This window comes from Canis lupus, chromosome 12, assembly GCF_003254725.2.
Source record: "Canis lupus dingo isolate Sandy chromosome 12, ASM325472v2, whole genome shotgun sequence".
NCBI classification, from domain to species: domain Eukaryota; kingdom Metazoa; phylum Chordata; class Mammalia; order Carnivora; family Canidae; genus Canis; species Canis lupus.
Window position 1 is genome coordinate 17903243 of NC_064254.1, and position 27265 is coordinate 17930507.

Sequence of the window (27265 nt, forward strand, 5' to 3'; positions counted from 1 at the left end):
TTAATTGGAATTTACAAATAACAGAATATGACAGCTGTCAAGCATCAGTATGAGAAAAAGAATAGCATTATTTAAGTGGGAATTCTATATTAGCATTTTCCCACTAGTAACAAAAACAACAAATAGCTTCTCACTAGATAATAGCTATTGCATCATATAAAATTCATATTTATGCACAAGAAGGAATGACACATGTCTCAACTTTTTTGTAAAACCTTGCACACATAAAGTGTCTTAGGTTTCTGAAGATACTGAAAATGTCACAAAGGTTTTCATTTTTTTTTTCAAAAGCAAGTGACATGAAGGACACATGTAAATCACAATAACATAACTGGAGGTAATATTTTACTATCCAAATGTGTTTGCCCTATATACTAGTCATCTTTGTTTTAAGAAAATCCTGGTTTAGGGTTAGTAAAAATAAAGCCTGGCTTTAACTCTTGAGTTTAGGAGGCTGTAATATAATAATAATCATGATTTTTATCTAAGAAAATGTATTTTAATTATAAAAGAATTCAAACCATTTGAATCTTTTATCCAAAATACTTAGGTGTTTGAGGTTTTAAATTTACTCAAAGCTAGACTTATTGCTAGAGTGCTTGGTTTCATCTATGTTCTGTGGGATGAAGTTGGAGTTCTAATAGTAATCTATTGAAAGTCTAGGCCACTCCTAAATAAGAGGTTTCTAGAGATTCGTTTGTTTGTTTTTTAAAGAGTTTATTTTTTGACACAGAAAGAGAGACCACAAGCAGGGGGAGAAGGAGAGGGTAAAGCAGGCTCCTTGCCGAGCAGGGAGCCTGATGTGGGGCTCTATCATGGGAGCCTGGGATCATGACCTGAGGTGAAGGCAGATGCTTAACTGACTGAGCCACCCAGGTGCCTATGTTTGTTTTGTTTAAAAAATAAGTGAAATTATTTTCTTGGGATGCATTTTTTACAGTGTTCTTAAATACTTTTCCTATCTCAAGTTACCTGAAATGTGTCAAAGCAACTCTTTCAATGATCTATATCAAGACACATCCATTTGGCTGCTTATCTAACTTAAGAGTGATAAATGCAATGGTTTATAAAGGAAGATATACAACCGAAGCCCATAAAATCCAACAGGGTAAATGTTACCTCCATTGTTTTTATAATAGATGTCAGAGATATATTTCTGTTTTTATAATAGATGTCCAAAATGAGACGCTAAGAGATTACTTTTTTTCTAAGATGTTTCAGTACAATGTAAAAGTAATCATAATATTTAAGAAAAACATAATATATACCATAGCCTATATTAGGTACTTTGCATATTTATATATTATTAATTCTCATGATAATACTAGGAGGTAGGCTTTATTACTATACTTCATTCGCAGATGAAGAAATTGTGGCTGAAGGAGTTTAAACAAGAGGTTGTTTTAGATTTATACAACCAATAAGTGGCAGAAACCAAATCTGCACTCAGGTATCAGCAACTCCAAAGGCTATGTTCATTTTATTATCTGATTAATATAAATTGTTATCTAATTAGACCTGAGGTAATAGAGCCAAAACTGGTTTTCAGAAGCTAAATCATTGAAAAACACCATTTTAAAAAAAGATTGAGAATTCTCAAAGTAAATTATGCAATATAATATAGCCAAATCTATCATTTGGTATAAGTTAGTGGAAAACCCTCTGTGGCTGAACTCTACACAGTGCCCCATTATTTCTCAAGATCCAGATGATTATGCTTGAATATCCGATCCAACTTGGCTTCCTGGATAGCTAACCCATACTGAGAGCAAAACATTTTATCAAGTCCTTATATGGTCTTCCATAATAATATGATTAACTAGAAGCCTTAATTTTTAGTAAGATCATGAGTCCTTTCTTTATGGTTCACTTCTGGAATTATCACGAACTACACTCTTGGCAATGCAGTCACTTCTTTATCTCCAGTTGACATCAACCAGAAAGATATACCATGATTTTTACCTAAGAAAATGTATTTTAATTATAAAATAATTCAAGAAATTTCTCTCTCCAGAGAGATATTTCAGTCCATAATAAACACTTCTATTTTACCTAGTGGCAATGAGTCCAGAATGAAAAAAAAAAAAAGGAAGAAGAAAGAAAGAAGACAGAATCTTTGCGACTAAAGAGAATCAATCATATTAGCAACTCTGGAGTCCTTCAGTAAGAAGAAGGTAGAGCGTATATCTTATATTTCTCTCCCTGCAGTGATAGGAATTTAGTCATTTATGTTTATCAAAAGTTAACATCCATCTTTAGTGCCACTTGGGGCAAAAGTTCTGGTCTTACTTTTATCTTGGAAATGTAAAGGGCTTACAACATTCCCAGTGGATTATTATGATTTTTAAATAACAGGTTGTCTACGAAATTCCCTGTTACCAGGAATTTCCTACAAATGACTGAAAAGAATAAATATGAGAATTCAATCTTTGCTTTTCTGTTTCTTAAAAAAGCTATGCAAAGTAAATAAACTACTGATTTTTAAAAGTAGAAATTACTATCTCCTAATTTATTACTTTTCCCCTTTCCCCTGTGATCTATGGTCTTTATTAAAACCGTCTTAAAAAAATAACCTTCTTCATCATTACCAAAATAAATCTTTGCTGTCTGTCATATGCAGTGCAGATCTCAGAGACAAAATAAGTCTAAGAGAATTTCATAATGAATACATCATGCACACGTGCATACATAGTCAAACAGTGTATGTAACATATTTGCAAATGCCAAATAATGACACCACTAATAAATAATAAGTCATTTTAATGAGAATAAATTATTTGGATGGTGCCTATAAGGAGATATTTTAGTTATGATTATATAAAGGGGATGCTTAGCAAAAGATCCAAGTCGAATTTTGCTATCCCTTGCTTTGCTTTGGGTATTTTTTTTTTACTTTTTTTTTTAAGATTTGGAAGCAACAGGATTATTGGAAATGGTGGCTACCATGATCCATTAGCAAGAAGTAATAACAAAATGCCTAATTTAAGGCATTAGATTTATCTGCTCTTGGAGGGAAAGATAAAAAATGTAATAACCTCATTATGCTAATCACTGAACCAAGAAACCTGGAACGTTGCAAGATTATTCATTGGCTATTATATAGGCTATAAGAAACTGTTGAATTCCCAGGACCAGTCTCTGTGTGCAAAAAATTTGAAAAAAAAAAAAAATGGAATTGGGTCCTCTGAACTATCCTTACTCTTAGAGTACATTCAAAGCCTAATAATTATTCAAAGTGAAAGTGGATAGTTTCAGATTCCATGTGACTTTCAGTCCAGAGAATGCTATTAAGACTTTGGTGCTTATTCAAGCCTAGTGTTTTTCAGACATATTTCTCCTTCTCAGGATACTAGTTATTGAGAAGGCTGCCTGTACTGCTCTGAGGGATTGTGGAAACAGACCTCACATTAATTATCACTGAATAATAAGGGCTAATATTTGTGATCATTTATGGTATAGGCACTGTTTTAAACACTTTATAAATATTAACTCATTTAATCCTTAGAGGCATCCTATAGAAATGTAGGTAAAATTTTTTCCAAGTGTAGATGTAGAAATTAAGACATATGGAAATCATGTAATTTGCTCTGCAACAGTTTGGTACAGTTAGTAAATGGTAGTGAGGGGAACTGACTTCAGATATTGTATACCAGAGCTCCATTTCTTGATCACTTTATACAATGTTTAATGAACATTGTGTGTGTGTTATAAAATTATCTTGAAATCTCCCCAGTAAAAATATTCTTTTGCTCTGATGTATTTCATTGCTCATAAGACATAAAAAATGCTTGTAAATATAAAGTACTAGAAAATTATGTGTTATTATTATTATTATTAGGAAATAAAGATAGATAATCCTGCTAATATGGTTTTCAAAAAATAAATTTTATAATTTCTAGAATAAATTTGTTGAGATCATTGAATATCTTAAGTAACCATACCATACATCACTTAAGCTAGTATTCATAAGGTAAAACATCGCACTCTTCTACTCATTTAATTACTAGTCCATCAAATGTATTACATAAAAGCATAATAACAAAGTCTCTTTGTTCTTCAAAAGAAGAAACTTCTTTAAGAACCCAGGGAAGTGAGACTCTGTGTGATATCAGAGTTGTAGCATTGATTTCTGATAGTAGAACAGATAAGATCAAGGGCATCTTGTAAAGATAAAGTAACCTAAAAGGCATAAAGAAGTATGTACTTTATACTACAAAGTTATAGCAATAATAATAAGATGGTATTTCTTAAAATATAGGTAAATTGATCAGTAGGCCTACATATATATTCATATGTTTAGTTTTTCATAAATACAACACCTCAAATAAACAGAAAATACAGCACATTCACAAATGATGATTAGCAAACTATCAGAAAAAAATGTATAGAAACTCATGTCCCCTAACATACACTAATTTTAGATAAATTAAATTATATATTTTTAATGCAGTTATTTTACTTATTATTTACTTATTTTACTTAAAGCAAAAATAATCAAATGTGAAATATGTACTTCTGTGTGTGTATATGTATGTACATAAATGCATGTGTATGTAAAATATATTGGGGCACCTGGTTGGCTCAGTCAGTTAAGCGTTGACTCTTGGTTTCAGTTTAGGTCATGATCTCGGGGTCCTGGGATAGAGCCCCACGTTGGGCTACCCACTCAGCAGGGAGTTTGCTCGTCTTCCTCTCTTTCTGACCCTCCACCTGCTCATGCTCTCTCTCTAAAATAAATATTAAAAAATAAAATTTAAAATGTATCAAAATAGAAATATAATCATTTTATTATCTTGTCACAGGGAAGGCCTAGAATTTCTAAGCAAGGAAAAAAAACTTAGCTACACAAAATATAATATGATTCATATTTAATTGTATATCGTATATTATAGTTAAATTTAACACATTTTTACTTTCTTTATGAATGAAAAACATGCAAATTTTGAACAAAATACTTGCAACATATAACAGCTAAAGAGTTGATGTAAATTTATTAATAAAGAACAAACGCAAAAATATTTTTAAAATACTACTAGTCCTAAAGAAAAATGAGAGATGGTATGAAAAAGCAAGTCACAGGAGAAGAAATACAAATTAATAAACATATCCAAAATATTTAACTCACTGGATATTAAGAAGATATAAATAAATACAATTATAAATTTTTAAAATAATCATATGTTGTGTTGTTGTTGTTCTTTAAAGAACAATCATGAATTGTGGGCCCATTGTGGGAAAATAGACAGGAAAGCCTGACTATGTATAAACATTAAGAATTTGCACCTCACACCAGTGAGAATGGGGAAAATTAACAAGGCAGGAAACAACAAATGTTGGAGAGGATGCGGAGAAAAGGGAACCCTCATACACTGTTGGTGGGAATGTGAACTGGTGCAGCCACTCTGGAAAACTGTGTGGAGGTTCCTCAAAGAGTTAAAAATAGACCTGCCCTACGACCCAGCAATTGCACTGCTGGGGATTTACCCCAAACATACAGAGGCGATGAAACGCCGGGACACCTGCACCCCGATGTTTCTAGCAGCAATGTCCACAATAGCCCAACTGTGGAAGGAGCCTCGGTGTCCAACGAAAGATGAATGGATAAAGAAGATGTGGTCTATGTATACAATGGAATATTACTCAGCTATTAGAAATGACAAATACCCACCATTTGCTTCAACGTGGATGGAACTGGAGGGTATTATGCTGAGTGAAGTAAGTCAGTCGGAGAAGGACAAACATTATATGTTCTCATTCATTTGGGGAATATAAATAATAGTGAAAGGGAATAGAAGGGAAGGGAGAAGAAATGTGTGGGAAATATCAGAAAGGGAGACAGAACGTAAAGACTGCTAACTCTGGGAAACGAACTAGGGGTGGTAGAAGGGGAGGAGGGCGGGGGGTGGGAGTGAATGGGTGACGGGCACTGGGGGTTATTCTGTATGTTAGTAAATTGAACACCAATAAAAAATAAATTAAAAAAAATAAATCTAATTCTAAAACAAAAAAAAAGAATTTGCATATATAAAAAAATAATTCGCATATACTTTAACACAGGAATTAAACTTCACACTCCTTCTGCATATAGTGTGCATTAAATTGTACATGATATTATATGTACACTGATGTCCAATGCAACAATGAGAAATTGGAAGAATTAAAGTGAGTATAACTAGAGAAATAGTTAAAAATAGATTTATGATGATTTCATGCCATGAGAAACTATGAAGCCATTAAGAGAAAATGAATGTGTAAAGAGAGAATCATTTGCAATATCTTCAGTAGTTTATGAACCTGGGCATATCAAAGTAAACTGAAGCCTTTCATAAATTTTATACCTCTGTACCCACAACATGTCTACCACATACACCAGGGAGTATTTAGACTAGCTCTTAACTACTTTTGCTTTTTCCAGTCTTTCTACATACATGATTACCTTCTAAGCAGCTCAGAAGTGATATGGAAAAATAAAAAAAGGTTTTTAAAAAAGCGCTCCTTGCTTTTCATACTTTAAGATCTCAGATGTTCCTCTGCAAGTAGTGATTGTACAGAATGTAAAGAAAGAATAGGTAAATGTATTTCATGGGGGTTGAAATATCCAGAGTGATGAAGATAGGTATAAACATAGCAGATGACAAATTTCTTCTGTCATATTTCATTGCACTAGCTTGTAGTACACATTGATACTCTGTCAAGGAAAGACGTTGCCCTGGACCCTGTCATACAGGGAACTCCCTCACTGTTTCTGTACTTTGAGATAGCTTCCTAGAATTTTTCTGAGTCCCTTGACCATTCGAGGTTGGCAGAGCCATCTGAGTGAAGTGCCGTATGTGCTGGCTGGACCTAAGTAGGCCCTGTTTCTTTCCTTCAGGTAGCCTCTAGATTCTCCAGGCTCCGCCACAATGTCTGATATTCACCAGATGTCTTAGAGAGCTCTGGGTTCATGCCTAAAGGTCATCTTTGGACTCCCATATGAGGCTCTGGTCAAATAAAATGCCTGATAGATGGATTGATTCTTTTGCAGGAAAAGTAGAGATTGGGCTCCTAGAAGGGTGTTGACATCCTAACATTGGGCAATTCTCACCCAGATGAGATACTGAAGAAATTTAGAGTTTAGAGCTACCAATGGTTCACTGTAACCCTTAGAGTTGAGCTTGGGATTATGGGCTAGGGACTTCTTCCCCTTCTGTATTGCTATAGCTATTCTATCTCCAGCCTATAACACCCAAGAGCAATAGGAAAGCTGATAGATTATCTTGCTTTGTGCACCCCCACCTCACCCTTCTCCTCTATGCTGCTACTGAGGGTGGTCACTCTACTCCCTACTTCTCTCCATTCCACTCCCTACCTCTCCTCTAATAGTGTCAGTTATCAAGTGTTCCTGAGGATAAGTGAGCCTATCTTCTTAGAATTTTCCAGATTATTGCTCCTTATTTTGAAAGGTTAATGGTCTCTTTGGCTCAGTAAATATCTTCTCTTGCTTTTAATGGATGTGGTGATATTATATTCTCCTTGGTTGGTTTTAAACTGTGCCAAAGGAGGAATAGCACTCCATACTCAATGAGATCATTCTTGTTCTGACCAAAGGCTCTTCTATCCTTCAGGGTGACAGCAATGCATGGGAGGCCTAAGAATGCAATGCTTGAGGCCTAAACTGTTCAAGAAATTGTTGGATGTGTTGTGCAACCAATATGCTATAAAACTCCTAATCATTAAGTTAACATGACCAGAAAAAAAAAATCATCCACATTTTCCTTTATATTCTGGTTTAGATCTGCTCTCTTGGTAATCACCAAAAACTCACAATAACTTTTAGAGGAGTCATTGGAAACCAGCATTTGGTAGCAGCAAAATAAGTGATGAAGCACAATGAAAACATATACTATTTTAATAAAATAGAATAACGGTATGATGCATAATCACATCATTCCTGCCTTTTGTATGTATGAGAGAGACATAAAATTCATGAGAAACAGGCATTTGACAAAAAGGACTTGAGGAGTTGCTGCCTGAAAACTATGAACAATTTTCACATGCATTGATTGGACAGAAAACAAATATATAACATATCTGTTCTCTACTCATTATTATAGATATTTGTTTATACACAATTATACTTTACATAGACTCATGGATTTTGTGTTGCATATTCAAATCAAATGATTTATGTAAACAGTCACTCTATAAGTAATCCTAAACATCCTAGGAACAACTCTGCTGGAATGCTATTACTTTATTTGAGACACTGCGCAAACTAGATGCCAAGAATTACCATTGGAAAAATTTATTTCCAAGAACATCAAATTTCAGCATTCTTACAAAATTCTAGCTTCCTTACTTGAGTAAGAGATCATATTCTTTCATTTTCTTTATATTTCCTTACTTGTTTTGTCCTATATTAGAACTTTTCATTTCTTGAACATTTTGTAGAACTCACTAATAAAGCTATTGAGTCATAGAATTTCTTTTTGAAAAGAATATTAACTATGATTCAATCAATTTAATGCTTATGAGATTGTACTTTTTAATCGTTTTCATCTCCTCTCAATTTTATGTTGTATTTTTATTTTAAATCAATTGTGAAAATTTTCAGATTTATTGGCATGTGGTCATTTACAATATCTTATTTTTAATATTTACAGTAACAGTCTGAATGCTACTTTTATATTTTGGGAATAAACTATGATTTGTTTCTTTCATTCTCTTTTCATGTTTTACTAGAAGTTTGACAACTTTATCAGATTTTTAAAAATAATTCTTTTAGTTTTGGTAATTTTTTCTTGTACTTCTTTCTATTTTGTTCATTTCTGTTATCTTTTTAATACTCATAAGATTTTTCCCTGACTATATATCATTACTGTTAGTTGTTTTAATTCTTTCTTATTTTCTTTCTCTATTAGATATTACTATTATTAATTATTTAATCAATTGATATTTAGATTTATCTACATATACTTTCCTTGGTGTTATGATCTCTTTGAAGAGCTTATCTTTTTTAGTTTTAAGGATTGTGTGTTTGTTTAAATATATATAAACACAATTTCTGCATATACATATATGCAGTAGTTATGTTCTACAAAGTCTCTGAAAACACTGAAATAACAAATGATAAACTATTGCTCCAATGAAAAATACAGGATTAAGTTTCTATGAGCCTCTAGTTACATTTTTATCAATCAAAGCATCACTGTGTTGTATACATTTGTCTGTCCGTGTTCGTGTGAAACAAACCAGTCTCATCACTGTTGAAAACCTGCTTTTCCATGTAATACTTTTCCTCTAAAATATTTAACAGGTAGTTTACAGACACTCTGGAAAACGATATGGAGATTCCTCAAGAAGTTAAAAATAGAACTACCCTAGAGCTTACCAATTGTGCTAACAGATATTTATCCAAAGGTTACACACATAGTGAGTCGAAGGGACACATGCACCCAATGTTTATAGCGGCAATGTCCACAACAGCCAGCCAAAATATGGGGAAGAGCCCAGTTGTTCACTGACAGATGAATGGATAGACAAAAGGTGGCATATATATATAATATTAGCTATCAAGAAAAATGAAATCTTTCCATTTGCAATGATGTGGATGGAACTAGAGGGTATTATACTAAGTGAAATAAGTCAGTCAGAGAAAGACAAATACCATATGATCTCACTCATATGTGGAATTTAAGAAACAAAACAAATGAACATAGAGGAATGGAAGGAAAAATAAAATAAGATGAAATCAAAGAAGGAGACAAACCATAAGAGACTCTTAACTATTGGAAACCAGTTAAGGGTTGCTGGAGGCGAAGTAGGTGGAGGAATGGGTTAACTGGATGATGGGCATTAAGGAGGGCACTTGAAGTAATGAGCATTGGGTGTTCTATGCAACTGATGTATCACTAAAGTCTACTTCTAAAACTAATAATACACTATACATTAATTGATTTTAAATTAAAAATATTTAGCAGGTATTTAAAAAAATTCTTCTGCAGCTTTCTGATATGCGGAACCTATCTTGCCTTTGAGTTTACCATATTTGTAGACACTATAGGAGGAAAGAATTAGAAAGGGCTCAGAAACCAGGGACAGATTGTAATTGCCAGAGGTAGCCACATCTATATATTGATCCTATCTGATATGCTTTTCTTGCAATGTAACTGGCATTCCTCCTACTAAGATTTGGAGTCTGTGTGGTTGTCCACAAATTCAGGTGAATGTGTGGAACTATCATTACCAATTCAATATAGTTGAAGTGATGCTGTGTGACTTCCAGTTCTAGTTCAAAAAAAAAAAGATATGGGCTCTGCTTGGCTTTGGAACTCCACTACCACATGGTAAGCAAGCATAGGTCAATTGGAGAGGCTCCCAGGAAGAGGATTTGAGATCTCCTTGAATAGCTAGTGACAACTCTCCAAAACATGAGTCACTTGATGCATTCTCCAGACCTTTCAAGCCCTCAGATGACTGCAGCCCAAGCAAATAGACACTGCAGTTTCAGAGAATGCCTTAACTAGATTATCTCAGCAAAACAACTTTTGAACTCCTGACCTATAGAAACCATGAAAAATAATTGATAATTACTTGTTTTTAAGCCACTTAGTTTGGGGTGATTATGTGGGATTAGATAAATACTAAAATCCTCCTGCTCATCTCCTATATTCTCAGAATTCTTTTAGATATATAAAGTTTGGATTAAAACCAGAATTTTCGGGTAAAATTTTTCAGAAGAAAACTACAAAAAGATTATGGAGAGCATTAGAGAGAGTAGGATTTGGGAATTTTTATGAGCTGAACTAAAGAAAACACAGAGGACCAAGAACTAAAATTTAGGTCAGCATTTATGGATTGAGTGCTAGATTATAAGAAAAAATGACAATGTTCATAGAGGGAAAAGAAACCTGTCAAAATACGTGAAGAAATAATTATTCATACAAACCAAAGAAAGAGATCTTTAAATCATAAAGAAGACTTAGGAAATATTAAAAGAATCAAATATAATATGAAAAAATGACATATAAAAGATAATTGAATATAACAATTTTTTTCTAAATACTTTGAAAAATAGCATCAAGAGTAATAGCTATGTTGCATAACATTAAAGGAATGTGATTATACTGGTAGAGAATGTGGGGCAGGAATTGTAGGTTTTCACTGTAAGAGAATTTTTCAAACTAAGATAAATAACATGTTGTAAACCTGGAAGAATTTTTGTGTTGAGTCCTGAAGAGTGGTTAAATTCATGTTTAAAATGATGTATAGAGGGAAGGAAACTCATACCTTTGAGCCGCTGCTACATGTCAGATAATCTGCAGAGCGCTTTTAACTACATTTGGAATTTAGTGCATTTAGAATTCCCCTCCCGACGGAACTCTCCAGAGAACATGATTTTTCATATTTTCACAGCTAACAAAGCTGAGGTCCTTGGAGACCAAATACCTTATCCAATTTAGCACAACTCTTGAGTGGCAAAGTGAAGTCTCTATGCTTTCAAAGCCATTTGTGTCTTCTATCTGTTACACCACTAAGACTACACCATTGAGAAAAATCAAAAGGAGCTGCCACTCTAAAACACAATTAGTGTCAACAATTATGAGTGAATGAATGGAAAGAGCAACCTAGCATTTTTAGTAGAAATTTAGTAGAGGAGATAGGGAGCCACGCTGCCCGTAGAGTAACCACTTGCCACAATGAAGCTATGGAGGACTTTTTATTTACTTATTTTTAATATTATATTTATTTATTTGAGAGAGAGAGAGAGAGAGAGCATGTGAGCGGAGCAGGAAGAGGGGCAGAGGGTGAGGGACAAGCATGACTCCATGTTGAGCATGCAGCCCAACATGCGACTGGATACCATGACCTGAGACAAAACCAAGAGTCTGGTGCTTAAACAACTGAGCCTCCTAGGTGCCCCAAAGCTATGGAGAATATAAAATGTAATTATTTGCAACTCAAATGTATGATCACTGTAAAATACAGACTGGAATTTGAGTTTTTAATGCAAAAATAATATAAAATATTTCATTAATTTTTTATATAGCTTGTATTTGTGGATCACACCATATTTCTATTTTGATGTAGAATATATAGATAGAACAGTGATATGGGACCATGAAAGAAATCTTCCTTTAGCACATGGAAGATTTGAAGAGATACCAAGAAGGTAAAAGTGAAAGCATAAGACTGGCGATCTAGATTTCTAGGTTTAACATGAATGTGAGCACATTCAGCCAATACAGCTTCCATCCCACCATCAACGTTATATTGCTTTTCCTAGATTTACCAAGATATATTTGAAAAGTAACATTGTGAAAGTTAACATATAAAATGTGATGATTTGATCCACATATATATTGTGAAATGATTACCACAATGGGATTAGTTAAGACCTCTATCCCTCATTTAGCTAATTTTTATGTGTATGGTGAGAACATTTAGGATCTATTACTACTGTCTCAGCAACTTTTAGGTATATACTACAGTATTGTTAACTATCGCCACTGTACTGTACTTTGAAGCCCCAGAATTCATTCATCTTATTACTGGAAATCTGTACATTTTAACAAACATCTCCATTCCTCCCATCTCCTAGCCCCTGGCAAACACCATTCTGTTTCTATTAGTTTGGATTTTTTAGATTCCACATATAAGTGAGATCACACAGTGTTTGTCTTTTTCTGTCTGACTCATCTCACTTAGCATAATACCCTCAAGATCCATCCATGTTGTGGCAAGTGTCAGGATTTCCTTCTTTCTCATGGCTGAATAATAGTCCATTGTGTATTTATATTCTGGGCATGACCAAACATTCCTACTGCCCTTCAGGAAACACCTAGCTTCTTCCTTGTGGTTCTCAAGTCTTCCCAGTTGGCCCCAAGGCACTTCTAGTTGCTCATCTTGCCACCATATTGCTATAATTTTCAGGTTCTTGTGTACTTCCTCAACTCTGCAGCATTGAATGTGACTTTCCCCTCTCCTTGGTGCTTTCTCTTGTGCAGCCATAATATTGAACTAACTTTTTCTCATCTTTCAGGCCTCCCTTTGTCCCAGAGATGATCTTTTTCCCCATTGTAACTTCTGTTCAGATAAGAACCCCATCATGGACCAACTTCACTCACCGGTTTTTCTGTTCCGAGCCTTCACACTCCTGCTATGTGTAAGTAAAGCTAAGTAAAGTGGCTTTACTTCCTGCTAGAATGTGAAACCCACACAGGATTCTCTACTCCCAGCACAAGGTCTGATATAAATGAATGAATGAATGAATGAATGCATGAATGAATGAATGAATGAATACTTACACGGTCTTTATCCATCTTTATGCTTTTATTCATAGGTGAACACATAGATTGCTTTTATATCTTAGCTATTGTGAATAATGCTGCAATGAAAATGGGAGTGCAGATATCTATTTGAAATCCTATTTTTATTTTCTTTGGATATATACACAGAAGTGAGATTTCTGGGTCATAGTAATTCTACTTTCATCTTTTGGGAAATCTCCACACTTTTTCACAGTGTCTGTACCAATTCCCATACCCATCAGCAGTGCACAGGGTTCTCTTCTTCACATCCTTGCCACGACTTGTTATCACTTGTCTTTTTGATACTTGTCATTCCATAGAGTGTAAGGTGATATATCATTGTGGTTTTGATTTGAATTTCCCTATTGATGAGTGATGTTGAGCATCTCCCTTTACTTACTTGTTGGTCATTTGTATGTCTTCTTTAAGAGAATACCTGTTCAGTGCCTCTGCCCAATTTTTAATCAAGTTGTTTTTTTGCAATTGAGTTGCATACATTCTCTAAATATTTTGGCTATTAACCCTTATATAGATGGCTTGCATATATTTTTTCTCATTCCATACATTTCCCTTTCATTTTGTTGATTTCCATTAGATATTTTGTAGTGTTTAAAAAATGTTTCCAATTATAAATATTGAAAAAAACCTCTTGATTCCATTTGACCTCTAGCTACCACATCATTTCTTTTGTTCAATTTATTTCCAAACTCTTTAAAATAATCTTCTATATTTTCTCTTAAATGTTATCCTCTCATTCTCTCTTAAAATAGGTTTTTGCCTTTTGTGCTCTGAAATTGCTCTAGTAATGGTCTTCAAAGACTTCAGAGACTTAGCTTGTGCTAAATCACTGTCTATTTCTTTGTTTTTATTTTAATTGGCGTTTTTTGGCTTTCTTTTCTCCTTTCTTTTTCTTTCTTTCTTTCTTCTTTCTTTCTTTCTTCTTTCTTTCTCTTTCTTTCTTTTTTTCTTCTTTCTTTCTTCTTTCTTTCTTTCTTTCTTTCTTTCTTCTTTCTTTCTTTTTCAATTGTCTTGAAATAATTGCTTCATTCTTCTGAGAGGCATCTTAGGACACCATATTACCTAGTTTTCTCCTTTCTTGTCTTTTCTTAGTCTTTTACACTGGTTTCTCATCTCATCAATCTTTGGATTTTGACATCCCCAGGAACATAAAGATTACTCCAGGAAATTTTATCTCTATTTTTTTACAAGGTGATTTCAGTCAATATTAAATGGCATCAGAAGTTGATGATTCCAAGTTTTTATCTCTAGCCTGAACCCTCTCTCTTTAACACTAAACAAACACCCAAATGACTAATCAATCTTTCCAACTAAATACCTAGCCAAATGTGCCCAAACTGAGCTTCTAATATGTACACTCTCACCAAACTTACACCTCCCACATTTTCCCAACTCATTTAATGGTAACTGTATTTTTTCAGTTACCCAAAAGCAAAACTTTGGGTAATCCCCGGCATGCAAGAATGCAAGTCATATCCTCACTTTCTGTTCCCAGCACATCATTTGGCGTCAAGAGTATGATTATTTTTTTTATCATATCCATTTTTACCACCATGTAGAGGAAAACTCTTAGGTGTATCAGAATGATAGAAATTAAAAGAAATATTTTAATATGTTTCTATAAACTGCATCTAAGGACCACCTTAAATGGTTGGAAGATATCTGGATAAAACTTGAAATTCCCATTGGGAATTAATGACATAGACAGTACCTATAATTTTGTATTTATTTACTTATATTATTATTATCATTTATAGATGAGCAAACTGAGAGCTAGTTTACTAACTTGTCCAAGATTACATGAATCAATAAGCAAATCTCCTAGGATAACAACCTGAAATTCCTTCCTCCTTAACTCTGTGTTTTCCAGAAATAAAATTCAAAACAATAAAATTGAAAATAAAATGCTGTCTGCTTAAGACAGATAAGAAATAAGTTGGATTGTCTAGGTTAAATGTCTTATTATTTTCTAATATTTATTAATTAATACATAATATGGCCAACAGCCTATTATAGGTTTCAGGATACACAAAGTAAAAGAATATAATTATTCTCAAACCTTCACAGTTTACTTAAAACCTGGAGGTAGTTCCAAGAAAGAAGCAGTTATAGGTGCTGTAATCAAACTGGTTTGCTGTCTTTCCCAACAAATGCTGGGAAAGACATCTGGTTGTTTTCTCAGATGCATCAAAAGACTATTGGCTTTTCTTCCATCTGATTTCTCTCACACAAATATAGATTCCACAAAGGCCTTTAAGTTGTTGCTATATTTTTTCTCCACCCTCCACCAGTTTACATGATAAGGTACATGGGGGTATCCTACTAGGTTGTTGTGTATTTTTCTAGGAGTTTTGGGATTACTATCTAGTCATTCTATTTTAAACAACTATGTTGCTGCCACCATCCTCCAAAAACCCTTTCCTCAAGATTTTTAATGCAAATCATGAATAATTTTGTCTTATTTCTTATTGCATTCAATTTTTACAATTCATTCATGTGCCTGGAGCTCTTTATCCATTTCTTTCTTCTCTTTTCAAATTCTTGAATTTGATCCTCATATCTGACTGTTGATCCTGCAGAAGTACAGACTTTGGCTATCCTTGCCTCAAACTCAGACATTGTACTTGAATTAATTATAGTTTTTTATTTGTTTGTTTTTGTCAGGTACACATCACTTAAATCTCCAATGGGTGTATGATGCCTTTTCTGGTACAAGATGTTGAAAGGAGATATCATCACTAGGTTCACTAGATCTAGTGAAAACAAAACAAAACAAAACAAAATTTTTAAAAAGCAGTTATCTTGGGCCAGTTGTTAAGTTAGCCAAAAAAAAAAAAAAAAATTAGCAAAGATGTTTGGGAACTTGGTAGACTATTGATAAAGGGTTGTTTGGTCTTTTGTTTTTATCTGGCAAACAAATTCTAGTCTCTATGTTTTCTTCCCCCAACTTTTATCATTACAGAGAATTTGTGCTGTCTCATACTGAGCATGAAATAACAAATTTTTATGCATTTTTCCATTCAGGACTAAGAACAAAACTGCCAGGCTAATATGTTTTGAGTCTAGAATTGAGTCAAAGTTCAGATTGTATTTAAATACAGTTTAATAGGATTAGTATTACATAGTATTCAATTAATATGCCTTTTTGAATGAATAGAACTTGGAGAGAAGAAAGGAATAGCCATTGAGTATCACCATGCTGTACTGTAGCTTATGCATTCAGCTTGTACTGAGGTTTCCTATTTGTCAATGTCAATACCATGATGACATTAAGACAATTGGTAAATAAATCTATGGGTATTAATTTTTCATGAATCAAATCTCTAATAAGGTTATGGTTAAGTTGGTAAATGTTCAATTATGTAAGTTTAGGAAAACCATGACAGATCAAAGTGGTTCTAAATTGAGGCAAAGGTGGTATCCATAAGATAGAAAATTAATCCCAGATATGCCTATATCATAAAGCCTCTAATTTAGAGGCAATAAGAAAGGTCCTTCCTCATTCCACTGAATACATAATATCTACAGAGGAAGATATCAATAGTGGCATATGTATTCATTTATTACAGAAATTCTAATTACATTCCTATACCTCTCTGCACTGGTGTACAAACTCCTTTGGTCACAGGTAGGTACATCTTCCTTTTCAAGATTAGTCTTCATCATATAACCTCTCAATGCAGCAAATTTTATTTGGTAAAAAACATATATCAATTCGCTTTTCACCTCTAAAGCAGCGTCTTCTACAGTGACCAAATTTGTTTGAGCACTGATCAGGATCTATCAAGGTACATGTGGCTATAGCAAAAGAAGAGTAACCAACATTACTGATCTCTTATTTAAGAACATATTATTTTTGATTACAAAAAGTTCTACATACACATTGTAATAAACTTAGAAAATGCCAAAAAATAAGAAGACACTAAAGTATTACATATTTCCATATACGTATACAACATTTAAACATGTTTTAAATTAATATATATTACATTTTTATGCCATACATTATTTTTCTCAATAAGATCCATGAATTTTTTAGAGGTACATCATATTCCCTTGAAATATATGATAGCTTCATTTAATTTTTCAATTAGGTCATATTTAAAGTTTTACTATTTGGAGATTATGATAAGAAGTAAATTTTAGTATATATTTTAATATTTATATGATACATATTTAGGATAATTTTAGAAAAAATTAGATCCCAGGGTTACTAATTTATATATTGCACCAACAATATATGTAAATTTTGCTCCTAAATAAAATGGGTACACTGCGATTTTAATTTGTATGCTGTTGGTATTTGTTTTGAACAGTTGTTTTTTCTTCATTTAATTGTTCATATTTTTGCTTATTATATTATTGTATAATCTTTTAGAAGAATTCATGAGTTCTCTTCAAAATGTTTTTAGAGGTTTTATTTTTTTAGAGCAGTTTTAGATTTACAAAAAAACTGAGAGGAAGGTATAGAGATTTCCTATATACTTCCTCCCCCTGTATATGCATAACCTTTCCCACTGTCAACCATCATCCACCTGAAGGGTACATTTTTTACAGAGGATAACCTACATTGACACATAAGAACCACTCAAGTTGGATAGCCCCGGTGGCTCAGTGGTTTTAGTGCCGCCTTCAGCCCCAGGCGTGATCCCGGAGACCTGGGACTGAGTCCCACATCGGGTTCCCTGCATAGAGCCTGCTTCTCCCTCTGCCTGTGTCTCTGCCTCTCTCTCTCTGTGTCTCTCAGGAATAAATAAATAAAATCTTAAAAAAAAAAAAAAGAACCACTCAAGTCCATAGTTTGCATTATGGTTCATTCTTTGTGTTGTACATTTCTATGGGTTTGGGTAAATCTATAATTAAATATATGTTATTATAATATCATACAAAGTATTTTCAGTGTCCTAAAAATCTTCTGGGCTCTGCTTATTATCTCTTCCCTTACTCCTGTGGCAATCATTATCTTTTTTATTGCCTTCCTGGTTTTGCCTTTTCAAGAGTGTCATATAATTGGAATCATATTGTACAGTGTTTTGAGCTTCTTTCACTTAGTAATATGAATTTAAAGTCTTTGCATGTCTTTTCATGATTTGATAGCTCATTTCGTTTTAGCATTAATTAACATTCCATTGCCTGGATATAAAACAGTTGATTTATGTACTTACCTAACTGAAAAACATCTCGGATGATTCCAAGTTTGGGAGTTATGAATAAAGCTGCTTATAAACATTCATGTGCAAGTTTTTGGGTGGACAAAAGTTTTCAACTGCTTTGAGTAAATACCAAGGAGCTCAGTTGCTGTGTGATACAGTACCATTATGTTTAGTTTTATAAGAAACTGCCAAACTGTTTTCCAAAGCGACATTTTTCTTTCCCACCAACAATGTATGAGAGTTCCCTTTACTTCTCATACTCACCACAATTCGGTTTTGTCATTCTACATTTTAATTGCCTGAATATTTATGAAAGTTTCTCTCATTTGTTTTACTTTCCATTTCCCTGATGACATATGATGTGGAGTATCATTTTATATGCTTACTTGCCATTTGTATAGCTTCTTTGGTGAGATGGTCTATTAAGGTCTTTGGCACTTTCATTTTTATTTTGTTTTGATTTCTTATTGTTGAGTTTTAAAAGTTCTTTGTATGTTTTGGGTAATGGTCTTTTATCACATGTGTCTATTTCTCCCAGTTTGTGGCTTGTCATCTCATTATTTTGTCACTATATTTCTTAGGGAATAAATTTTTAATTTTAATGAGGTCTAGCTTATCAGGTCTTTCTTTCATGGATTGTGCCTTTTGTTTTGTATCCAGAAAGTCATTGCTATACCCAAGGACATCTCGGTTTTCTTCTATGTCATATTCTAGGAGTTTTATAATTTTTCATTTTACATTTTACATTTAGGTCTACAAGCCATTTCAAGTCTATTTTTTGTGAAGGGTGTAAGGTCTCTGTCTAGATTCACTTTTCTCACATGTGGATGTCCATTTGTTCTGACATTCATTTGTTGAAGGGATTATCTTTTCTTCATTATGTCGCCTTTGCTTCTTTGTCAAGTATCAGTTGACTATATTTATAAGGATCTATTTCTGAGCTCTCTGTCTTGTTTCATTGATCTATTTGTTTATTCTTTTTTTTAAAGATTTTATTTATTTATTCATGAGAGACACAGAGAGAGGCAGAGACATAGGTAGAGGGAGAAGAAGGCTTCCTGTGGGGAACCTGATGTGGAACTTGATCCCAGGACCCTGGGATCACAACCTGAGCCAAAGGCAGACACTCAACCACTGAGCCACCCAGACATCCCTGTTTATTTATTCTTTTATCAATACCACACTGTTCTTTTCAGATATATGAAAGTAATGGTATAAATTTTCCTGTAAACACTACTGTGAGCTGTATGCCATGAGCTTTGTGTTATCTCATTTTTATTACCATTCAGATGATGATATTTTCTAATTCTCATTGATACTTCTTCTTTGAATTAGGTTGACTTTTGTTAATCTTAATGTTTATGTCTTCTTTATTCTTACATTTATATTGTTTGTTTTCCTGTTTTCTGTGTAACTAAGGTGTGTTATCATCACCTATTACTATGATGTTCTCTGTTTTTGTCTTTTTTTAAATATATTTCAAGACTAAGCTATTTGTTACATTAAATTTATGGCCACAATATTATCTTGTTGAGTTGAACCTTTTATTACTATGAATCATTCTTTGTCTCTAGTAATGCGATTTTTCTTACTGTCTTCTTTATATAATATTAATATAACTATTTCATTATGTTTTTTTATATCTTTTCCTATCTTTTAGATTTTATAATTTCTATCTTCTTATATATTAGATATTTCTCATATAAACTTACATTACATTCAAAAGATTCACTCCTATTTTTAAATTTTACATTAATATTTATAATAGTAAAATATATTGGATGAAATATATACCATTATTTTTCCTGTCTTCTTTTCTATATATTGGTTATTTTTTATAATTCCATCATCTCATTTACTATTGTGTAGTTATATTATCTTTTTTTTCACTGTTTGTGCTAGAAGTTTCAACTTACCAAAGCCTTGTAAAAAAATCATTGCTTATTTTTTATCTATTTTTATGAGCTTCCATAAAGAAAACCATTCCCTTTCTGGCCAAATAATGCTTTTAAAAATTCCCCTTAATATAGGAGTTCTGATGTTGAATTCTCTGTTTTTATTTCACTGAGAATATTCTTATGTTATCTTCACTCCTAAAGGGTATTTTTATTTGATACAGAATTCTAGATTATAGTTGTTTTCTTTCAGGACTCTGAATATATCACTACCTTGTTTTCTGACTTCTTTGTTGTTATTGTTGTTGTTTTGAGAATTCAGCTTTCAGTTTAATATCTGACTCTTTGAAAGTGATCTGCTGTTTTCTTCAACTTTTGCTTTGCTTTATTGTTTTGTTTTGTTTTAGTAGTTTACTGTTTTTTTTCTTCCTTCCAAATTTTCTTCCTTCCTTTCTTCTTTCCTCTTTTCCTACCTTTCTTTCTTCCTTCATCCTTCCCGCCCTCCTTTAACTTTTTCCTATTTTCCAACCTCTAATTCTCTCTTGTTTCATTCCAAATATTTTCTTCTGGTTCATCTTTTGTCATCTTTAAATATCTCACCGATTATGTAAAAACTACTGTCTGACACATTCATTATGTATTTAATTTTGCTTTATAAATATTTCAGTTCTGGAGTTTTATTTTTGCTCTTTGTTGTAGTCTTCATTTCTATGCTAAATTTTTACTTTTGTTTTTTGTTATTTAAATAAATTAAGTGCAGTTATTTAAAGTCTATCTAGGTCTGGTAACTTCCTTATCTGGATCCCTTGTTAATCCCCTTTCTTGTGCGCTGGTTTTGATTTTTGATAGGATAGTCCTATTTTCATTTGTTCCTGATTATTTTTGTCACATATATTTTTAATGAAAGATGAGGAAATAGCTTGAGATCTGGAATACTGTTATCTTTCTCCAGAATGATTTATTATTGTTTCTTGCTGGTGGTTAGAACTACCAACCAAACTTCCTGGATAATCCTAAACCATTATAGAATTTGAGATAATGTAAAAGTGAGTATTAGTTCCTGGAACAGATGGACTACTGTCCTTTTAATTTAGACCTAGCTCATAGCTTTTTGCATCCTCAGCCAAAGCACACCAGTATTTCCATAGTTCTCCTTCCTTTGCAGGCTCTGAGTTATGATCTTGCCTCAATGCTATCAGATTTCTGCTATTCAACTTCTTTTCTGTGTCTTTAAGAATGGTCAGATGCTTTCAGGGAGAAGAGTTTCCTCAGAGGGTGATCTCAACTTGATTTTTTTTTTTAAGGTATAACTTTTAATTGACTTATTTACTCTATAATACTCTTAAGCAATTGTTTTGTGTTTTTTTTTTCTTTTTTGTCCATCTGTCCCCTCAGTGTGTGGGAAAGGTTATATGAAAAGAGTATTATAATTTTATAGTATATTTTAACATCAGGTTGCTATGTGAAACAGACTACTATAATTTTATAGTTTAAAGTTTTAACATCAAGTAGAACAAATAAATCACTAAATTTTCAAAATAAAGATTTTGTATGGTACAGGTTGATAGTCTTTCTAACTGAAGAGGGAAGATAAGTTTATAGCCATGGACTTTAAGCTTGAATTTTAGTGCTGTTATTTGCTAGCTATGTAACTTTGGGTAACCTCTATGAGCATTAGTTGCTTCATCTGTAAAATGGAAAAAAAAATTGGTCTCATTCACAGAGTCTTTATGAAATATGATGAGTTAACATATTAATAAATGTACAGCAGTGCCTGTAACATAATAGTTTCTCACAGATTAAAAACTGTTATTAATTAATGGTGAACAAAAGACTGTAGTTGAAATTAAATCATTATTGACTACAACTTTTAAACCAGGTAGTGGACTTTTTCTGGCAGTAAAGCAAAACATTAAGCCAAAGAGATAAATACACAGGCATGAGAAAAAGAGAGGGAGCTAGAGAGAGAGAGAGAGAGAGAGAAGTTAAATAAATACCATGATAGAGAAATATATTAGGTACAATATGTGAACAGATAAGTATTTGCTCATTGTCATATGTTGTATCATGGAAGAGTGATAGGAAAATGTAAACCTTAAAAAATGAGTAAGGATTATTCAAGTGAACAGGAATACATAAACAACATGAACCAGTCAGACAAAGTAGTACGATTCTCATCCTAGAGTTGAAAGAGAATATGACAAGTTTAAATTCAAACACTAATAATAAAACAAATAGATTTCCTTCATAGAAAACCTACTGTGTGTCAGGTATTGTTTTGAATATTTTGCATACATTATCTATTTAACTGCCATACAACTTTGAGGTAGATGCAGATAAAAACCGGAGGTCTTGAGTGACCAGATAATTTGCCCAAGGTTGCAAATCTAATACATGCTTAACCCACGGTTCAATCTTAAATTGTTCCAAACCAGAATTTGCATTTTAAATATGTAATCCGTGGTCTCTACATTGAAAAAGTTGGAAACTGACTTGTGAGAAACACTCAACAGATCTGGATATTGTCTCAAAGTAGATACTGCTTATGGTAGCTGGTTGTCTCTAGCACCTGTAAGTATTTTATGACTATGGAGAAACCTGAAGATGTGAAAATTGTAAGTTGAGGATTGAATGACAAAATAGAGTTCTATGAAGAAAATTCATACAAAGAATCACGAGTAATACATACTTAATAATATACTGTATATATGCTTATAAGTGGGTTTCCATGCTGCAACCTGAATGTAGGAAAAAATTTACCTTAGACAGATTTAAATAAAATAATTTTAGCTCCTTCATATGGAGTTATATGTCAGTTCCCTTGACTTTGATGTCTTAACTCAAAGTTACTGGATAATAACTGGGAATTTAATTCACTTCCTGTTCTTCATCTCTTACTAACCTCTTATTCAGAACTTAGAATTAAATCTTTTTTTTTAATTTTTTATTTCTCAAACATCGTTAGTCTGGCAAAGGCTGCACATATCTCTGATTTTATGGCTAGCACCTGGATCTCTTACTGCTGAAGATACTTCATGATGATGTATCAACATGTAAAAATCACAAAATGTTCTAAGATATTAATATTTGTGTTTTATTTTTCCTTAGCTTTTTCAAGGACATTGAAGAAGATACAATTATTTGTATCAAGAGGATGAAAATATAGAAAAATTTTAAGACTAATTTGCAAATTAACTTACCTCATGCAAATTAATTAATACAAACTAATCATTGCCACAAGAGAGGCATTAACAATGTGTTCATTTGTCAGCATTTTTCTGGATCAGTTGCGAAGTTACTTAGCTAATCAGTGAAATCCTGGCCAATTGGAAGAGGTTATTTATTTTTATGAACTCTACTATTCTCCCAACATTTTATTGTAATTCTCCAGTAACCAAATTGACTTGATTTTAAATTTAATTAAATCTAGAGCACTGGGACTGATAGTGTCTTCCCACCAACATTTCAACACAAGTGAATGTCTCTCCTCTGCTATTTTAGATCTGGCCTCCCATGCACCATGCATTATATCATAAAGTTTCCAAGGCCATCATGTTTCTACCATTTAAGGTCCATTCTGAGCATCTTAGCAACTGGCTATACATGGATACTAGCTTGTATTCCTTCTCAACTACTTCCTCTCCTTGTTTTGTGTTTTCTACTTCTAATTCTCATTCTCCATTTCTTGAAATACTGCAATATGAGATTGAATGTGATAAACATTTTGCTTACATTATCTCTGAATCTTTGCAAAACCTTATAAAATTAATGGAATTACCATTCCACTGTACAGTTAAGAGAATTAAAGCTTCACAACTACAAAGGAGTCTCAGATCTCAATGGATTATTTCTGCTTGTGCTAAAATACAGCCTAAACTATTGTTCATTCTGTCACGTTTTAGCCATTGTCAATATTGTTCCTTTGTCAATTTTCAGTAACTTGCCTCTCCAGCATGGTATCCCTCTGTTTGGATCACTCTTCTTACATTTCAAAAAGTATCCACATAGATTGAACACTTTTTATTGTTTCTTTAATAACTTTAAGGTTCTATCAATAACCAAACCAAACAATTGTGCAACTGATATATTCTCCTCTATGAACTTCTTCAAAGCCACACACTCTGATCCTTTGTATCAGCCTTCCTTTTTTTGGTCCAGCAAAGGACAAATATAGAATGTTCTGTCCATTTTAGGACACATTATAACTCAGTATCTGTTTGAATGATCAAAAGGTAAAGGAAAATTTGTAGTCATATTCATACACTAAGTGTCTTCATTGCATTATTTAAAGTTTTCTGCAATGCTCAACAAATGTAGAATTTAATGGTATATACCCTACATATCTGGAGCACAGCTATATTCCCATGTGCCCTCATTGCTTTTGACCAAATCTATTCTGCTTGTACGTTAGCCTCAGTGCCTTCTATAGAAAGCACGATTAAATATAAAGAACAAATATGCTAGGCTCTTGTATTCCAGTATTTATATTCCACTTATCACACATAGTATAATAAGTGTGACCTTGAAAAACTCTCCCCTTTGATGTCTTTTTCCTCTTCTATAGAAAGAGGAGATAACCAGTGTCTCATACTGTTATCTGGAAGGTCAGATTTGCTATCTACGTGAGAAGTTAGGAGATGGGATTTGGCACCTGCTAGACATGCATATTTACTTCTTGTCTTCCCTTTCTTTCTCTCACCTTCCAAGGTCTAAATAAAAGTATCTTATCCCCAGTTTCAAAGCTCTTCATCAGAGAATTCAGGACATTTTCCCAAACCTCCATAATTGCCATGCCACAATTTCATCATTTGTACTATTTAAAGTGTCTTTCTATAAACCTCCATTCATTGACTTACTTGAGTTTATTCAACTAGCTTTTAAGCATGCCTAGAGAATTACTGTGTCTTTATTTTCTGTTTCCTTAGTGTCCAGCATTGTGTTCAGTAGATCATAGCCACTCAGTGTTACATGGTTATTGATTGACACACTAGCACCATGTGCTTCAACATCTGCCCATATCTTAGCTCCTCATTTCCTCAGTTCCCTTTCATTATTAATAATAATTATGACATCTGGGGTGCCTGGGTATCACAGTCAGTTAATCCTCTGACTCTTCATTTCAGTTAAGGTCATGATCAGGGACATGATCGAGCCCCATGTCAGGCTCTGGGCTCATCACGGAGTCTGCTTAAGACTATGTCTTCCTCTCCTGCTGCTCAACATCCTCCCCCATCACCTCACATGCATGCTTTCTTTTTTTCTCTTTCTAAAATAAATAAACCTTTAAAAATAATAATCATAATAACTATAACATCAGCAACTATAAAAATTATAGGAGTACCTAAATTGGTAGACTAATTTTCAGTTTATAGAGCTACCTACTGATACATTATTGCACTAAATCCTAATTGCGGTCTTTTGAGGTTCATATAATTAATAAGCACAATATTTTATATCAGACTTTTTATTTTTTAAGATTGTGGTTGTTATTGATTCTGCTTATATTCTTTTTGTTGTTTGTTAAAGACTTTAGCAAATTATTTAAATTCTCTGAGGGGCAAAGTTCACATGTTATTAAGTAGGAAGCTTGTAAGAAAATCTAGACCTTCTAAGTTGGAATTCAGTTACATTTGTACCTCTTGAATTCCCAACTTTCTAGTCTCAATTAGAAGACTTTTGGGTATCAATTTACATCTTCATTGTTAGAGAGCCTGGATTGCCTCAGAGGACAAGTCTCTCAAGAATATCATAAAATCACCATTATACATTTAATTGCACTATATATTTTGAATACTTTTGATTCATAAAGACATTGCTGAATTTCTTTACTAATGTATTAACTAACTCAACAAAGAATTTTTTGTGATACTATTTCTTTATTTGCCATTTTATTCCAACTTTAAATGCCCACCATATTTTGAGACTATATCCTGGATCATTTTGTAGATTCTGTTATTGATATCTCAAGAGATATGTACTATTATTCTCAATCATTCATCTTCCCCGGGCTTGCTTGCTTGCTTGCTTGATTGATTTATAAAATAATTGAGACAGAGAGAGAGAGACAAAGAGAGAGCATTGGAGCATGGGGGAGAGGCAGAAGGAGAAGCAGATTCCCTGCTGTGCTCAGAGCCCAACATAGGCTTGATCAGAGGACCTTGATGAAACCATGACCTTAGTCAAATGAACAAGAGTCAGATGCTCAGCCAACTGAGCAATCCAGGTCCCCCTCCTGGATCTAATTTATTATGACATCTTCATTTCTGAATTTTAGAAATACATTTTAAAATTATATTTAAAAATAATTTAAATATCTGAAACAATCAAGGTCTAAAGAAGCCAGAGTAACTGAGCTAAATCATATTAATTTTCAAAAAGAGTTGGAGGGCACCTGGGTGGTTCAGTCGGTTAAGCATCCACATCTTGATTTCAGCTTAGAAGATGACCTAAGAGTCCTGGGATCAATCCCTTGTTAGCTCTGGCTTTGCACTCAATGGGCAGTCTGCTTGTCCCTCTGCCCCTCCTCCTGCTCATGCTCCCTCCCTCTCTTTCTCTTTCTCAAATAAATAGATTACATCTTTAAAAGAAAATGAGTTGAGTACATTAGTATAACACTATTCTAAATGAGGAAACTGAGATTCAACACAATTAAAGAAACAGATTCTTTAATTGATTAATTTGATTATGTTAAGAAACTGCATTTTCTATTTAATAATCTGATGTTTGTATTTTTAGCTAGAAGCTCTATCTTACACATAAACAAGCATCTATTTTACCTGGTAGGATGAAAGTCACATAACACAGAAAATGGAGGAGATAGTAAAAGATCTTCATTCTGCAGAAAGAAGCTCCTGAAAAATTGGATAACAAATCTAAAGACTAGCACACTTTCCAAAAGCCCAGAGACGTT

The 27265-nt window shown here is 33.2% G+C and overlaps 1 protein-coding gene across 1 annotated transcript; it reads right to left on the bottom strand.

The window, feature by feature from the left end:
- Positions 1–14336: 14336 nt before the first annotated feature.
- DEFB114 (defensin beta 114) lies at positions 14337–27255 on the bottom strand. The gene is made up of 3 exons (XM_025418041.3): positions 27132–27255; positions 16900–17105; positions 14337–16060 (listed from the first exon to the last, which is right to left on the bottom strand). Exons 1-2 carry the CDS (start codon positions 27187–27189, stop codon positions 16960–16962), a joined length of 204 nt encoding a protein of 67 aa, XP_025273826.1. The 5' UTR covers positions 27190–27255; the 3' UTR covers positions 14337–16060; positions 16900–16959.
- Positions 27256–27265: the final 10 nt, after the last annotated feature.

Bases quoted from the DNA above. Each gene is read 5' to 3' on its own strand.
- DEFB114 (XM_025418041.3), bottom strand. From the start codon at position 27,189: ATGAAGATCTTTTACTATCTCCTCCATTTTCTGTGTTATGTGACTTTC. The intron at 17,106-27,131 runs GTAAAATAGATG...CTTTTGCTATAG, and splicing joins TGTGACTTTCATCCTACCAG to CCACATGTACCTTGATAGAT.